The 17,129-nt window shown below is 41.8% G+C and overlaps 1 protein-coding gene and 2 gene segments (V, D, J or C); 2 read left to right on the top strand and 1 right to left on the bottom strand.

The window, feature by feature from the left end:
* Positions 1–17,129, bottom strand: part of LOC102080905 (zinc finger protein 260) — a 203,771-nt gene that overhangs the window by 124,757 nt on the left and 61,885 nt on the right. The gene's annotated exons all lie outside the window — the stretch shown is intronic.
* LOC109195409 (T cell receptor alpha variable 19-like) lies at positions 4,468–5,302 on the top strand. The segment is given in 2 exon segments: positions 4,468–4,699; positions 4,790–5,302. Coding segments are annotated over 2 exon segments (435 nt in total).
* Positions 11,365–17,129, top strand: part of LOC112842855 (T cell receptor alpha variable 3-like) — a 37,707-nt gene continuing 31,942 nt past the window's right edge. The window contains 1 exon segment of the V gene segment in view: positions 11,365–11,869. Coding sequence covers positions 11,815–11,869 — 55 coding nt within the window.

The following is a 17,129-nucleotide window of genomic DNA, read 5'->3' as shown; positions in this document are numbered from 1 at the left end:
TCTGCTCTAAAAGAACGTACGTACCTGGCCCCGCCTACTATCCTCGGAAACGTAAAATGATTGGCTAGAATTGGCTCAGGAAAAAAAAAGCACCGAAATGTGCGCTGCTTTTCGGTCTGGTTACTACCGTTTATGTCAGAACCGGTGCCACCGGTACCCATCCCTAGCTGTGACAGTGATGTACACTGTCTTGATGGTATATATGTATCAATCTATCAATCATTTGTTGTAAGACTCAGATAATTATTTATTAAAAGCTAGACATTTTAAATGAGAATAATAAAGAAAAGTATTTCTTTGTGCCCCCCTCTCCCTGTTAATGCCCTACCTGGCCCCCTGGCATCACTTTGCTAGATCCGCCCCTGCACAGTTACCAGCTGTCAGCTACTTAGAAAAGGATCCTGGTGTTATTTGTCTCTCAGAAACAGTTCATAACTTCAACTCATTCATGTCACCTAAAGGGTAAACCTGTTTCTCCATCACCTGTTCAGCTCTGATGATTCAGTAAGGACATCTCCTGGTTTCATCTTCATGTTTCCCTCTCACCAGATAACCAAACTGATATCATGACCAGCAGCTTTTACAGCTGTGGCTCCAGCAAACATCAGCTGATACTAGAAAGTAATATTAAATAAATTCTAACAACAGCTGATCAAGCTTAAACATTCTGCTGTTGTTTAGCGCGACATCCGCTGGTTTCCTCTTTCTGGCGCAAAGTGGGGATAAATAAACAAGAGAGAAAAGCCGATCAGCTGATCATTGATCAGTTTTGTGATTGAAGTAGAAACAGGAGAGGAGAGAATGAGAGAAGAAGAGGCAGCTGACAGCGTAAACACAGAATAACTCCAACTTTGTGTCTTTTTCATTGTAGCTGAAGTCCGGGACAAACTGTGTTCCTTTTCACCTCAGTACGAAACGCGTAATATTTTCTCTGAATACGAGACGATTCTGTTTTTTACGGGACGGTTGGCAACTCTAATAATTAACCTTATGAACAAAATAAAGTTCAACATCAGTAACATAGCACCCACACAGCTGTATAGAAACTCCGTCATGCTAGCTAGCACGCAGTGCGAAAAAGTCAGCATAACGAAAATAAACTCCACCTAAACTTGGTTTATATCTGAGCCTGATAGACTGCAGGTCATAACTTCTTACCTGAAGTTCAATTCACCTGACACGGGGACCGGCGGCCGCTTCGGGTCTCTCCTCTTGCCTCCACTTTCTCTCATCCACCTGCTGGCCTCCACCACTTGCTAATGTTACTGTGGAAGCTCCGCGATAGCCACCACATGAAGTAACGAATAACGAGCCTATCTAAATCCCAGTAACGAGTAACGCGTTCCTGATTTTGGCATAATAACTAGTTACTGTGCTCGTTACCACAATAATAATGTAGTTACTGTAACGCGTTACTTAATAACGCGTTAGTCCCAACACTGCTTAGGACCATGTGATATTTCACTTTTTCTTTTTTAATAAATCTGCAAAAATGTCAAATATTCTGTGGGTTTTTTTTGTCAATATGGGGTGCTGTGTGTACATTAATGAGGGAAAATGAACCTAAATGATTTTAGCAAATGGCAGCAATATAGCAAAGAGTGACAATTTTAAGGGGGTCTGAACACTTTCCGTACCCACTGTACCTAGAGTCCGTGAAAGTCCTTAAAGTAAAACATCCAAAAGTCCAGGGGAGTGTGTGTGTGTGTGTGTGTGTAAGGGGACAGCAAGTTCAAAGTGGCCTGGGATTTTTGTTGCAGCTGCCGTGCTTTCTTTCTTTTATTTATTCATTTCCGGAAAAGGAGATGTGCAAGTCTAAGCCTCTGCAGATCCAAAGCATTACCAGCATATCATCTGTTATAATCTGCTCCCTCCTCCTCTACTAAACAGTCACTTGATCTATTTCAATACTACATGTCTGCCCTACAGCTGCAAAAACGTCTCCTCATGTTATTTTAGCACACTTACATGCCACACAGTTTTGATCAAAACAAGTCTTTACCTCTGCCCCTACTTGGTGTGTGTGTGTGTGTGTGTGTTGCTTAGTTCCACATTTTCTGTCTGCATCTGTTTCCTGTATTTAATGTACTGCCTCTGGAGCATAAGACTTCCTGTTCTGCACAGCTCCAGTCTGGCTAAGCAATTGGTTTGTGAGTCAAAGCTGGCCTTTTATAAAAATACATAAACAAAATAATCAGAAAATAAACACTACCTTAACAGGTGCTAGCAACTGGAAAAGCGTGGAAGTAAGGGCGGACTTGAACGAAGGCTAGAAGGCTGTCCAATTTCACAGCCGCTCTCTTCCATTCTTTGCGGCCATCGAAGAATCCTACCTACGTAGGTAGGATTCTTCGGAGCATCCTTCCCCTGAATTTGGACACAGCAACTCTTCTTCAAACAACTGAATGGTGCATTACCGCCACGTACTGGTCTGGAGTGTGACTGGAACATTGTTCAAAAAAACAAAACAAAAAAGAAAACAACTCAAATCCTCCCAAGCAATTTACACTCTTTTAAAAAAATGGAATAAGACCTGATGACTTTTACTTCTAGATTCCTTTTGCAGTAAATCAATAAGATCTACTTTCATTTTCAGAGTAGTCACATTTTACTGTATTATGAATCCCTATCATGAATAGTGTAGTGTTCAAACCAGTATGTCCAAATCTTATTCTCGATATGACCACCTCCTCTCTCCTACTCTTTCCTGTGGAATCTAAGGAGCTTGGACAGAAAAGCATCTGGACTTCTTTAAGTTGCTTGAAGACGTTTCACCTCTCATCTGAGAAGCTTCTTCAGTTCTAGAGTCAAATGGTGGAGAGTCCCAGATTTAATCAGCTTCTCGGATGAGAGGTGAAACGTCTTCAAGCAACTTAAAGAAGTCCAGACACTTTTCTTTCTAAGCTCCTTAGATTACGTTGACCTGGATGACTGAGAACCTTCACAGACATATCTTCCTGTGGAATGCACCCTTTTGCAGCAGCTCATTGGCTGAGAGCAGTGCATGCGTGCTTCAGAACCCTTTAACTGCTGAATATATGGTTTATTCAACCAAGTATAACTGTTAAAACTAACAATTCTTAGGGTTTTTTTCTATCAGGGCACATTTGATCAAAACCATGTTTACATGTTAGTTACATTCAGGTATGAACACAAGGCACAAAGCAAAGATGAAAACCAGCACAAAGAGACTTCAAAGTGATCACCACAGTGATTCTACTGTAGAAAACAGAGGCTGCAGCCTGACTGCTCATCAGTTCACCTGTTAAAGTTCAGGGTCTGGCTGCTGGGCTGGGGTCAGCATTCACTTACAGTAGCTTTAGCATCGCACTGGATTCTTGGCTAGCTTAGTTAGCATGCTGTCTGTGCAGGTGCTTGAAAGGAGCTGAGATTGTGTTAGTGGCATAATGCAGCTGTTTTTGTCCTGGATGTGGTTTCCACTATGCCATCGTGTTCTTGTCCTTTTGTGCAATAAAAATAAAAGTAATGTGCATATCCACACTGCAGACTGCACCACCATTTCCTTCTCTAGCACACAAACTGAAATCAGCTGATTGTAGTGTAATGCAACAACAGATAAGTGGGATCGACTAACAATTTCAAGGAACTGGACTACTGGGAATCAGTTTTGAAGAGATCAGATTCTCGATTCCCATCCCAGGTTAACACCACCAAAATATAGAAACAAACTTTAGTCAGTCAAACATTTCAGTGCGTTACCGAATGACCGGATTTGGTGTGTGGTAGTAACAAGTAAATGAAATGCCTGGGATAGAGTTACCAGAGCCCTGTCCTGGAGGCCCTGTGAGGGTGCCCGAGGGCGAGCATCTGGTGGCCAGGTCTTAGTTCATGGGGCCTTGCTGGGCACAGCCCGAAAAAGGGACATGGGCATATCCTCCTGAGGCCCACCACCAGCAGGAAGCACCGTAGGGGTTGGGTGCAATGTGTGCCGGGTGGCGGCCAGGAGCGAAGGCCCTAGCAGACTGATACCCGGCTAGCAATTGGGACATGGAGTGTCACCTTTCTGGTGGAGAGGTAGCCTGAGTTAGTGCATGAGGCTGAGAAGTACCAACTAGATATAGTCAGGCTCAACTCAATGCATAGATTGGGCGCTGGAAACATTCTCTTGGAGAGAGGCTGGACTCTCTCAGTCTCAGTCTGGAGTTGGTCTTGGTCTCAAATTCAACACATCTTCAGTGATTTTCTATGACTGCTGCTCTCCTTTCCTTTCAATCGGGTCGTATTCCAGAAAGCAGCTTCAACAGACTTAAGTGTGCCTGAAGATTCTTTTATTCTTTGTCTTCTGTTTTTTAAGATAAACGTCATGATCTGCACTGACACACATTCATATTCTTCAGGTAACTGGATTATAATGGAGGCTCTGCTCTTTGAGCTCCATGAATGATTTCTTTCTTTTTCGACACTTTTGTAAGTTAAACCTGCTTCCTGGAACATAAACAAAGCAGAGCAGCAGAAAGACGTGCTGAGTGTAAAGCTGTCAGCAGGGGGAATAACACAGGGCTGTGAATGAGTCCTGTCACTGTGATCAGGCTCCTCCTTCTAATCCACCAACTTAGTGTTGATGAAGACTAAACAGAGAGATCACAGCTTCTTTATACTTGCTGTAGCTCACAGTTACTCTACACTGCAGATATGACGCCTCTGTTCATCTCAGTGCTGCTGGCTGCTATGTGCCTCGGTATGAACACAACTCTGTTTCTTTGATATCAATCCAACATTGACATGATTCTTTAACAGCACACTGATACTGTTTGTTGGTGTTTTACAGAATGCAGAGCACAAAAAGACAACGTGCTGCAAGCAAAAGGAGAAGAGACTGCTGCTGCAGGAGGCACAGTAACACTTGGCTGTCTCTATAACAGCAGCTCAACAGCTCCTTCTCTCTTCGGGTACAAACAGGATGGAAACAACAGCCCCAAATTCATCCTGAGTCGTGTTAGCAGGGATGATGGAAACACAGCAGCTGAGTTCAAGGAGAGATTTTCATCCACACTGGATTCCAGCAACAGATCAGCTCCTCTGAAGATCCAGAAGCTTCAGCTGTCTGACTCTGCTGTGTACTACTGTGCTCTGCAGCCCACAGTGACAGGAAACACCAAAACTCTGTACAAAAACCTTTGGAGCAAAGACAACAGAATACTCCACAACATCCACTAGAGGGAGCCACACACTGTTAAACCTCTGATTCTGTTACTGTGACTGAAACGTGCTTCTGGTTACACTGACTGGCTTCATCTTCTTTTGGTCAACATGCAACAAATTGTTTTGTAAAATGTTGATGACAGAGCACCACAGACTCACGTTGATCTTTTTCCAAGAAGAAACCGTCTTCAGATTGTTACCAAACATAAAATATTACTAAATACTGACAACAATATGTGACACTGTTAAAACATATTTAAGGTACCAAGTATCCACTCAGCAGTTTAACAGTCTCAGATTGATTGTGCTCTCTGACTGAGATCACAGCCTGGTCTTAGTCGACCTGTTAGTGACACTGTTGAAGTCTAAACACACTTTAAATCTCAAAGCTTCATTTTGAACCTGATTTGCAGGTTGATCAAAAATCACATCTGAGCAAATATATTGTGAACCTAAGAATCTACAGTGTCCACTTCTTCTTCTTCTTCTCTCTGGTTTCAGTTGTAAAAACACTGGAGACATGGGTGCTGTTGGGAGAATCCTCACACACAGTTTGTTTTGTGCCACTACATGTATGTTACTGAATAATGGATTGCATTTATAAAGCGCTTTACAATGCCACTATTTATTCACTGTCACATCCACACACTGGTGGAGGCAGCTACAGTTGTACCCACAGCTGCCAGAGGCGAGGCTGCCATATTGCACCATCGGCCCCTCTGGCCAACAGCAGTAGGCGGGAGGTGAAGTGTCCAAGGACACAACGACCAAAACACACAGAGCTGGGGATCAAACCGGCAACATTCTGGTTACAAGATGAGCTTCCCAACCCATGAAAACTGAACCACGGTCACCCAGAAATCTAAATCATTGTAAATCAGCAGGCTCTGACTGCTACCTGCACACTGAAACTGTCAGGGTCCCTGAATCATCAGGATTTTAAGTTTTGCAATTTCATTATCAGTTTTTGATTTCCAGCAGTAGTTTATGCTCCTTGTTTCTGATAATGTTTTGGTTTCTTTGTGCTTTTGTCTTTTCCTGATCCCTTTGTTGGGTCTCTGTCGTAGTCAGTGTTGGGACTAACGCGTTATTAATTAACGCGTTACAGTAACTACGTTATTATTGTGGTAACGAGCACGGTAACTAGTTATTATGCCAAAACCAGGAACGCGTTACTCGTTACTGGGATTTAGATAGGCTCGTTACTCGTTACTTCGTGTGGTGGATATCGCGGAGCTTCCACAGATTCAATAACATTAGCAAGTGGTGGAGGCCAGCAGGTGGATGAAGGAAAAGGGAGGCAAGAGGAGAGACCCGAAGCGGCCGCCGGTCCGCGTGTCAGGTGAACTGAACTTCAGGTAAGAAGTTCGGTCCGCGTGTCAGGGGAACTGAACTTCAGGTAAGAAGTTATGACCTGCAGTCTATCTGGGTCAGATATAAACCAAGTTTAGGTGGAGTTTATTTTCGGTATGCTGACATTTTCGTACTGCGTGCTAGCTAGCATGACGGAGTTTCTATACAGCTGTGTGGGTGCTATGTTACTGATGTTGAACTTTATTTTGTTCATACGGTTAATTATTAGAGTTGCCAACCGTCCCGTAAAAAACAGAATCGTCTGGTATTCAGAGAAAATATTACGCGTTTCGTACTGAGGTGAAAAGGAACACAGTTTGTCCCGGACTTCAGCTACAATGAAAAAGACACAAAGCTGGAGCTGCACAGCTGCCTCTTCTTCTCTCATTCTCTCCCGTTTCTACTTCAATCACGAAACTGATCAATGATCAGCTGATCAGCTTTTCTCTCTTGTTTATTTATCGCCCACTTTGCGCCAGAAAGAGGAAACCAGCGGATGTCGCGTTAAACAACAGCAGCACGTTTAAGCTTGATCAGCTGTTGTTAGAATTTATTTAATATTAATTTCTAGTATCAGCTGATGTTTGCTGGAGCCACAGCTGTAAACCAGGAGATGTCCTTACTGAATCATCAGAGCTGAACAGGTGATGGAGAAACAGGTTTACCTTTTAGGTCACATGGATGAGTTGAAGGGAAGTTATGAACTGTTTCTGAGAGACAAATAACACCAGGATCTGTTTCTAAGTAGCTGACAGCTGGTAACTGTGCAGGGGCGGGTCTAGCAAAGTGATGCCAGGGGGCCAGGTAGGGCATTAACAGGGAAAGGGGGGGACAAGGAAATACTTTTCTTTATTATTCTCATTTAAAATGTCTCGCTTTTAAAAAAATAATTATCCGAGTCTTACAACAAACAATTGATAGATTGATACATATATACCATCAGAACAGTGTACATCACTGTCACAACAGTGTTTATTTTCATTCAAAGGCTTTATGATTTTTCCTATAATGGTGGGCCGGTCTCTAGTCAAAATGCCCGGGACGATTTTTTTGTCCCAGTCCAGCTCTGTATGCAGCTCATCTGCAGTCTGGTGTTACCTACATCTTCCTATTCAGAAGGCAGAATTTCCAAGTTCTGAGTACAATCAAAACCACCACGACTGCAGTTTTTGTGTTGGATGTAAAAAGCAGGCTAGAATCATGGCGGCGGTCAACGACGGTCCAGGCGTGGGATTTCTCTCGTGGAAATGTGCACATTATTTTCTCCTTTCTGTTGGTAGGTGGCACAGTGCACTTGTGGCAAGTAAGCAAGCTAGAAGACTGGCAATCTGGCTGGGTATCCAGTTACGGAAGCAACACATTAACAAGAGAATTCTGAGTAAAACCAAAGTTACTTTCCCTAGTAACTAGTTACTTTGAAAGTAACGAGTAACTTGAAGTAACTGAGTTACTTTTTTAGAGAAGTAACTAGTAATGTAACTAAGTTACTAATTTAAAGTAACTTACCCAACACTGGTCGTAGTATTTGTGTCTCTAGTTAGTGATAGAGGACTTCAGGTTGATTGTTTTCCTTTCCTGTTCCCTTTTCTGTTTCCTCAGTCTTGTCCCCTTGTCTGTCTCTCTGTGTCCTGTCTCCATGCTGGTCTTGTTTCCCTGTTTAGTTGTGTCAAGTTAATCTTGTCTCCTCATTCTGTTATGTTCCTCTTCCTGTTTTATTTTGGGAACTGCTGCTCTGTTTCTTGTGTTTTATTTGTCTTCCTCTTGATCATTTTGTTAGTTGCCCTCAGCGGTGTTCCCATATGTTCCCTCCACCCTTGTCAGAGTCTCCCTCTGATCATTATCAGACCTTTTTTTTATTAAAAAAAATAAAGGGAACACTTAAACAACACAATGTAACTTGAAGTCAATCACACTTTTGTGAAATCAAAATGTCCACTTAGGAACCAACACTGATTGGCAATCAATTTCACATGCTCTGGTGCAAATGTAACAGACAACAGGTGGAAATTATAGGCAAGTAGCAAGACATCCCCAATAAAGGAGTGGTTCTGCAGGTGGTGACCACAGACCACTTCTCAGTAGCTATGCTTTCTGGCTGATGTTTTGGTGACTTTTGAATGCTGGCAGTGATTTCACTCTATTGGTGGCATGAGATGGAGTCTACAACCCACACAAGTGGCTCAGGTAGTGTAGCTCATCCAAGATGGCACATCAATGCGAGCTGTGGCATGAAGGTTTGCTTTGTCTATCAGCGTAATGTCTAGAGAATGGAGGCGTTACCACGAGAGACAGGCCAGTACATCAGGAGATGTGGAGGAGGCCGTAGGAGGGCAACAACCCAGCAGCAGGACCGCTACCTGCGCCGTCAGTAAATGTACTCGCCAGAGGTAACATGACCACCATTAGGTACCGAGATCCTCACACCCATGTGAGACCATATGCTGGTGCGGTTGGCCCTGGGTTCCTCCTAATTTAAGACAATGCTAGACCTCATGTGGCTGGAGTGTGTCAGCAATTCTTGTGAGATGAAGGCACTGATGCTATGGACTGGCCTGTCCGTTCTCTAGACCTGAATCCAGTTGAGCACATCTGGGACATCATGTCTCACTCCATCCACCACAGACTGTCCAGGAGTTGGCAGATGTTTTAGTCCAGGTCTGGGAGGAGATCCCTCAGGAGACCATCCGCCACCTCATCAGGAACATGCCCAGGCCACGTGCTTGTATGTAGGGAGGTCATACAGGCACGTGGAGGTCTCACACACTACTGAGCATCATTTTGACTTGTTTTAAGGACATTACATCAAAGTTTGATCAGCCTGTAGTGTGTTTCGATTTTGAGTGTGAGTCATAATCCAGACCTCTATGGGTTGCTAAATTTGATTTCCAATGATAATTGTTTTGTGGGATTTTTGTTGTCAGCACATTCAACTATGTAAAGAACAAAGTATTTAATAAGAATATTTCATCCATTTAGATCTAGCATGCCTTATTTTTGTGTTCCCTTTATTTTTTTTAGCAGTGTATTTTTGTTTAGACTAATTATTCTTTTCATTTCAGCCACTTAACACTAATTAATCATCCATCCATTTTCAGATTATCCCAATTCAGTGATGCAGGGAAGCTGCAGCCTGATGAAATATGAGCTCCCACCTGAAAGTGAAAATGCTGCTACTAGTGTGTAAAGCAGGAGGAAGTGAGAGAAGTTCAAACCCAGATCAGAGAGGAGGAGGAGAGATTCAGGGAGGAGCTGAGCTGTTACTGAACTAGAAGAGAGAGAAACCTCCACATTCAACAGAGTTCAGCACACAAACCATAAACTTTACCTTCATTCAACATGTTGTCTTTGGACTATTATGCACTTTCTTTACTGATTCTCACCATTCTAACAGGTACGTTACAATCTGTGTGTTTAAAGAAATACATTTGAATTGTGATGATTTATAAAAGAATCAAATATGTTTCTGTTCCTTTAGGTGTCAGCTGTGAAGATCTCACTCCAACCAACAAAGAAGTGTTCAGTGTAGAAGGCAGCACTGTTACTCTGTCCTATAGATACTCCAAAGCTGCTGATGGGAATGATTATTTATTCTGGTATCGACAATATCCTGGAAAATCCCCAGAGTTCCTGATCTCTCACTCGGGAACAGGAGTGAAAATATTAAATCCAGTCTCAGGATTAAATGTAAAAGCAGTTGATAATAACAGACAAATGGACCTTCAGATCTCCTCTGCTGCAGTGACAGACTCTGCTGTGTACTACTGTGCTGTGAAGCCCACAGTGACAGGAAACACCAAAACTCTGTACAAAAACCTTTGGAGCAAAGACAACAGAATACTCCACAACATCCACTAGAGGGAGCCACACACTGTTAAACCTCTGATTCTTGTGTCATTGGACTGATGACAAAGACAACAGAGAAATGAAGCAGTAAAGATCAGAGACAGAGACAGAGCTGCTGTGGAAGCACAAAACTATTTGATTGGCTGAGCTATTAAACTGGCCCCGCCCACTGAAGTTGAGCTCATCCAATAACATTATTTGTTGGTCATTGTGCTGCAGTGGAAGAACATTGTTCATGTGCTGTCTGTCTGGCTTTAATAACTCCAAAGACATGTTGCTGCACCTCTTTTTGCTTCTATCTCACATTATAGGTGAGTTTAAGAACAGGGATTAAAGTTTAGTTGAAGCTGCTGCATTAAGCAGATATACAGACTGCATTTCACTACTTTTCTTCTTTCTTTTTCCAGGACTAACAGCTGGAGACTCAATCACTCCTCAACAAACTGAAGTCACTGAAACAGAAGGAAAATCTGTCACACTCACATGTAGCTATCAGACAAGTGCAAGTGTTGCTGACCTTCACTGGTACAGACATGATTCTGAACTTCAGGCTCCTCAGTTTATACTCAGGAAAGGAGCCAAAGACTACAGTGGTTATGAATATATTCCTGATAAACGATATAGATCAGAAACATCTTCTACATCAACTAATCTGACCATAACAGCCCTAACCCTGGCAGACACAGCTCTCTACTACTGTGCTCTACAAACACAGTGATACAAAGTGTAGAAGAGGCTGTACAAAAACCTGAACACAGATATCTGACTACTCTTCAAAGAGGAGGGAAGTGGTATTCAAAGCACAGCTTCATATCAGATGGATTCTGCTAATTCCTGTTTTATCAGAGTCACTGTGGTTACAGCTGCTAATGAAACACTGTGGGAGGATTCACATGAGCAGCAAATCCACATCAACCACAAACCAACTGTAGGAACGTTCAGACACAATAAAAAATATAACACTGAACACTTAAATAAATTAGTTTTATTTGGTGTTTCCACAGGTGTTAGTTCCACATCAGATATATGCTGGGGTTGTTCTCAAAGAATTAAATTACAAAAACATTACACAAAGAAGTTTTATGAATACAAGAAATGATAAAATGCCTGGAAACATAATAGGATTATGAAACAAACCGAATGGATTCAAATGTGTTGGTTTCTTCAGTGAAATTCTTTTCATATAAAATTAATGTTTCTTAAGATTTGTCGGCGAGTGATGAAGATGTTCAAAGGAGTTAAAAACAAAGGTTAAAACCACTGGAGGTTTCTGAGTTTGTGCTGAAAGCTGTAACATGTACTGAGGTTTGGTTTTGGTGTTTGTAACATGCAGAGATATGAGAGGAGGAAGAGGCTGAAGGAGGAGCAACACTGTCACAGAGCAGAGCAGAAAAGGACTCCCACTGTCAGATACATTCAATATCTGAAGCATACAGAACAGATAGTGTGTGGAAGATGCTGTCACTGCATTACTGGCTCATGTTTCCTTTGTTTCTGATCACACTAACAGGTCAGTTAAAGCAGGAAGAAGAAATGTCTTTAAAGGATCTGTTTGCTAGAAATCACTGGAACAGGCGCTCACAGTTTAACATCGTCTTTAACAACATTTATCTCTTCCTTTAGGTGTCAGCTGTGATCAGCTCACTGCAGTCAAGGATGAAGAGTCCACTTTAGAAGGAAACACTCTTACTCTTTCCTACAGATTATCCAGAGAAGCAAGAAGTGACGATTATTTCTTCTGGTATCGACAATATCCTGGAAAACCACCAGAGTTCCTGATCTACATATCAGGGACAAACAATTCAAGACCGTCAGAGTTTCTGAAATCAGCTGAAAGATTCTCCACAAAACTTTCTGGAGAAAACCGTCTGGATCTTCAGATCTCCTCTGCTGCAGTGACAGACTCTGCTGTGTACTACTGTGCTGTGAGGCCCACAGTGACAGGAAACACCAAAACTCTGTACAAAAACCTTTGGAGCAAAGACAACAGAATACTCCACAACATCCACTAGAGGGAGCCACACACTGTTAAACCTCTGATTCTTGTGTCATTGGATTCGCAGTGTTACACATAACAAACTTAAACTGAACATACTCTGCTAGCAATTACAGACCAATCTCAAAAATTCCGTTAATTGCTAAGATATTAGAGAAGGTTGTGGCTAAGCAGCTTACAGCAGTTTTAGACAAACATAATATATTTGACAAATTTCAGTCTGGCTTTCGTAGAGCTCATTCTACTGAAACAGCCCTTCTTAGAGTTTCCAGTGACATTCTGATGCAGAACGATGCAGGAAAATGTTCTGTACTCCTAATGTTGGACCTCACGTCAGCCTTTGACACCGTTGACCATTACATTTTACTTGAAAGGCTGAAATACTGGGTTGGTGTATCTGGGTCTGCCTTAGAGTGGTTCTCCTCGTATCTCTATGAACGATACTTTTCTGTGGTGGTCTCTAAGTTCAGGTCATCTTCCACATCCCTGTCCTATGGTGTGCCACAAGGTTCTGTGTTGGGGCCCTTATTGTTTTTAATATATCTACTTCCTCTCCAGCATATTTTGAGCCCCTTTGAGGACATTCGCTACCACTGCTACGCAGACGACATCCAGCTATATATGTCTTTTAAACCTGAAGATGTTTCTAAGCTGCAGATTCTAAATGTGTGCCTAGAAACCATCAAAGGTTGGATGGCTGACAACTTCCTCCAACTTAATGAAGAAAAGACTGAAGTCCTTGTATGTGCTCCAGACAGACATGTACCTAACATAATGAATGCTCTTGGTCCTCTTTCAACTTTTGTGAAATCGTCTATCAGGAACCTAGGGGTAACCTTTGATTCTGCTCTTACCCTGGACGTTCACGTCAAATCTCTGGTTCGGTCCTGCTTCTATCATTTAAGAAACATTTCTAAACTGAGCCATATAGTATCTCATACTGAACTGGAGATTGTTATTCATGCATTCATTTCATCACGATTGGACTACTGTAATTCACTGTTTACGTGTCTAAACAAAAACTCCCTGGAGCGTCTGCAGATTGTCCAAAATGCTGCAGCAAGGCTTCTGGCAAAAAGATCTAAATACTCTCATGTAACACCGTTGCTTATACAGCTGCACTGGCTCCCCGTTGAATTCAGAGTCCATTTTAAGATACTGGTTCTAACCTTTAAAGCTCTTCAAGGACAAGCACCAGCCTACATCATTGAACTTTTACAGCCCTATGTCCCTAGTAGGTCCCTGAGGTCTTGTGATCAGGGCCTACTTGTTATTCAGCATACTAGGCTGAAAACCAAGGGTGATAGAGCTTTTGCCACTGTGGCCGCCAGACTGTGGAACTCTCTTTCTCAGAACTTAAGATCTGCAGACTCAGTGATTACTTTTAAAAAACAGCTAAAAACACATCTTTTTAGAATTGCATTTTGTTAACTTTTGACTGTTTTTGTTTTATACCTTGTGAAGCACTTTGTGATCTTTTATCTAGAAATGTGCTATATAAAAATTTTTTACTTACTTACTTACTTACTCCCCTCACATTCTAAAGACTTTTTACTTTTCTCAGACTTACACTGACTCTCTGACATACGAGAAACATCTGCGTTTTTGTGACTTTTATTTCTAGTTGATCCTGATCTGACTGTCAGCTGCAGCAGATCTGTGAGATAGGAGCTGATTCCTGTCTGGTTCTGGTTCACTGTGCTCTCCTTCCTCAGCAGCAGTCACCATAAAGGTATCAGGCTCCTCCTTCAGTCCCAGCTGCTCTTCCTCCTGACTGCTGCACCGTTCCTCCTGTTCCTCTTTAATTTGTGGAGCTTCTGGTTCCTCCTGGTCCACACTGGAGCTCCTCTCCTTACTGACATGTTGCTGTGGGGACTTATTTTTTCACTGAATGAATGAAAAATGCAACTTTCTTCTAACAGATGAGGATAGCCCTTGTCATGATAAAGAATAAATCCTGTGTATACCTATGACACTTTTCTAATGATTCCAACAGTAGTTCTAGTCCGTGAGAATATAGAGATCCTTGGGATCAATTTTCCTGGACACTAAGGTGCAAACCCAGAACTTCACCAAATATACAGAACATTTAGGGCCGAGCTGCCAGTAACAGGTGTGGATAATAAGAGTACCTGTCTAGAATGACTACTTGATTAGGTGTATTAATAGAGGATGCAGGGAGGGTAGTCATGTCTCTTGTGATTCCTACCAGGGCTGGGCCTTTATATCAACACAGTGTAGTCCACACACTGGGAAAAGGCCTCTGATGAGTTGCCTTGTCATGAGCTGATGAAATGCTTATTTTCTGTTTATCATTGCCTGAGAAGAGTCTACAGAATCTGGTCTGTGGATCCACCTCTAACTCACAAACCTCTATCAAAAACACAAAACACAGACAGGCTGGTGATACTGTATAATGTACCCAGGGAGGTAAAAGTTACGCTTTTCTTCCTCTCCCCGTTCCTTTCAGTTTGAATTTGAATTATTATGCTTTCTAAAAGACATTTTTGTGTGGTTTTGGTGCATCCATAAAAAACAAAGCAAAGTTTTAGTGCAGTGTGAGAACAGAAATAATCTCTGATGAACTGAATTAACACAACATCATGTCAAGTGGAAATCTACTTTCACACAAGTTCAAAGTCAAAACTTTCCTTCACTTCACTTCAGTTCATTTTTGTTTATATAGTGCCAAATCAAAACAATAGTTGCATCAATGCAGCTTTATATTGGAAGGTGACACCCTTTGAGCAGGTGATTTGGTGAAAGTGGGAAGGAAAATCTCCCTTTTATAAGGAAGAAACCTCCAGCAAAACGTGCTCAGGGAGGGGCGGGGCCATCTGCTGTGACTGGTTAACAGTGAGAAGAGGAAGACAGGACAAAGACATCCTGTTAAAGAGAGATTAATGATAACTAATGATTAAATGCAGAGAGGTGTATAAACACATAGTGAGTGAAGAAGATCCACCACTAACTACAGTGGAACCCCGACTTACAAAATTAATTCGTTCCCGAGGGTCTTTCGTAAGTCGAAGATTTTCATAAGCATCCATGTGAGGCGATGCTGAATGATAGGCTAAAGGCTAATTGCTAACTAGAACAACAATACGTCGTTCAAGTGGAACAGCGAAGCGCAAGTATGGAAGCCAAGGGGTCGTCACATGATTCGGAAGGGATTGTGGGCATTGTAGGCCCAGCCAATCAGAGCCAGAGGATACTCGATTCGTTACTTGGGCATTTTGCCGTAACACGGGCAGAAATATTGCTGTTCAGTGCCTTTGTAACTTGAATTTTTCGTGAAATGGGGTATTCGTAAGTCGGGGTTCCACTGTATATGCTTTAGCAAAAAGGAAAGTTTGAAGCCTAATCTTAAAAGTAGAGATAGTGTCTGTCTCCTGAATCCAAACTGGAAGCTGGTTCCACAGAAGAGGGGCCTGAAAACTGAAGGCTCTGCCTCCCATTCTACTTTTAAATACTCTAGGAACAACAAGTAGACCTGCAGTGCGAGAGCGAAGCGCTCTAATAGGGTGATCTTCCATTGTAAGATGGGAATTAAAAGCAAAACTAAAATTCAAAAGAAAAAAGGAAGACTTAAACATAATAAATGAAATCATTATTTGTAGGAAGGGAGCTGAATTATTAGAGATAGGTTGATCATATTTAAGATTGAAGAATTAATTAATGGCAGGACTTCTTTGAGCAGTTTTGTAGGAATGGGGTCTAAAAGACACGTTGATGGTTTGGAGGAAGTAATTATTGAAGTTAACTCAGAAAGATCAATTGGAGAAAAAGAGTCTAACTTAACATCAATGGTACTAAAAGCAGCTGTAGATAATATTACATCTGTGGGATGATTATTGGTCATAATGATAAAAAATTTTATTTGTGAAGAAGTTCATGAAGTCATTACTAGTTAACGTTAAAGGGATTGTTGGCTCAGTAGAGCTCTGACTTTTTGTCAGTCTGGCTACAGTGCTGAAGAGAAACCTGGGGTTGTTCTTATTTTCTTCAATCAGTGACGAATAGTAAGATGTTCTGGCTTTGCGGAGGGCTTTCTTATAAAGCAGCAAACTATTTCTCCAGGCTAAATGATGATCCTCTAAATTTGTGACACGCCATTTCCTCTCCAGCTTACGAGTTATCTGCTTTAGGCTACGTGTTTGAGAATTAAATTAAACATCAACATGTTTCCTCTGCACATGATTCACAACAAGATGAGGAGATAAATACTTTTTATTATAAAGACTAGGGATGGGTATCGTTCAGGTTTTATCCGATACCAATACCAAACCGGTACTTTTGAAACGGTGCTGGTGCTTAAACGGTGCTCGAACCGGTGTTTAAAGAATGGAGAACACAAAATTGGTCCAAAAACGTCTCATGTTCAGCTGTTTTTTTTGTAAAAAGATAACAATGTTAGCCTTTTCTGCAGCTATAGGGCATATATGGTATCACTCTTGGCTGGAAGCAGTGCTTAAACAATGGAAAAAACATCTTGATGCATTCTCAATCATCCAGGAAAGTAAATCTCCAAAAGTTGAATCTGTTCATCTGGACGTAGCGTTTTGTGGGAGAAACGTTTCGTCACTCATCCAAGTGACTTCTTCAGTCTCAGCTGACTGCAGGTTTCCCCAAACCTTATAAACAGTACATTTGCATAATGACTGAAACCAGCCCACTGAAGGAACAATGGGCTGTGAGGTCAGTTCCTTAATCATAATTATGCAAATTCCCATGACCATTGATCAACAACCACTGACCAAAACCCACTGATCAA

This window comes from Oreochromis niloticus, linkage group LG18 (genome assembly GCF_001858045.2).
Source record: "Oreochromis niloticus isolate F11D_XX linkage group LG18, O_niloticus_UMD_NMBU, whole genome shotgun sequence".
NCBI classification, from domain to species: domain Eukaryota; kingdom Metazoa; phylum Chordata; class Actinopteri; order Cichliformes; family Cichlidae; genus Oreochromis; species Oreochromis niloticus.
This window is presented reverse-complemented; position numbering and strand designations above follow the sequence as displayed.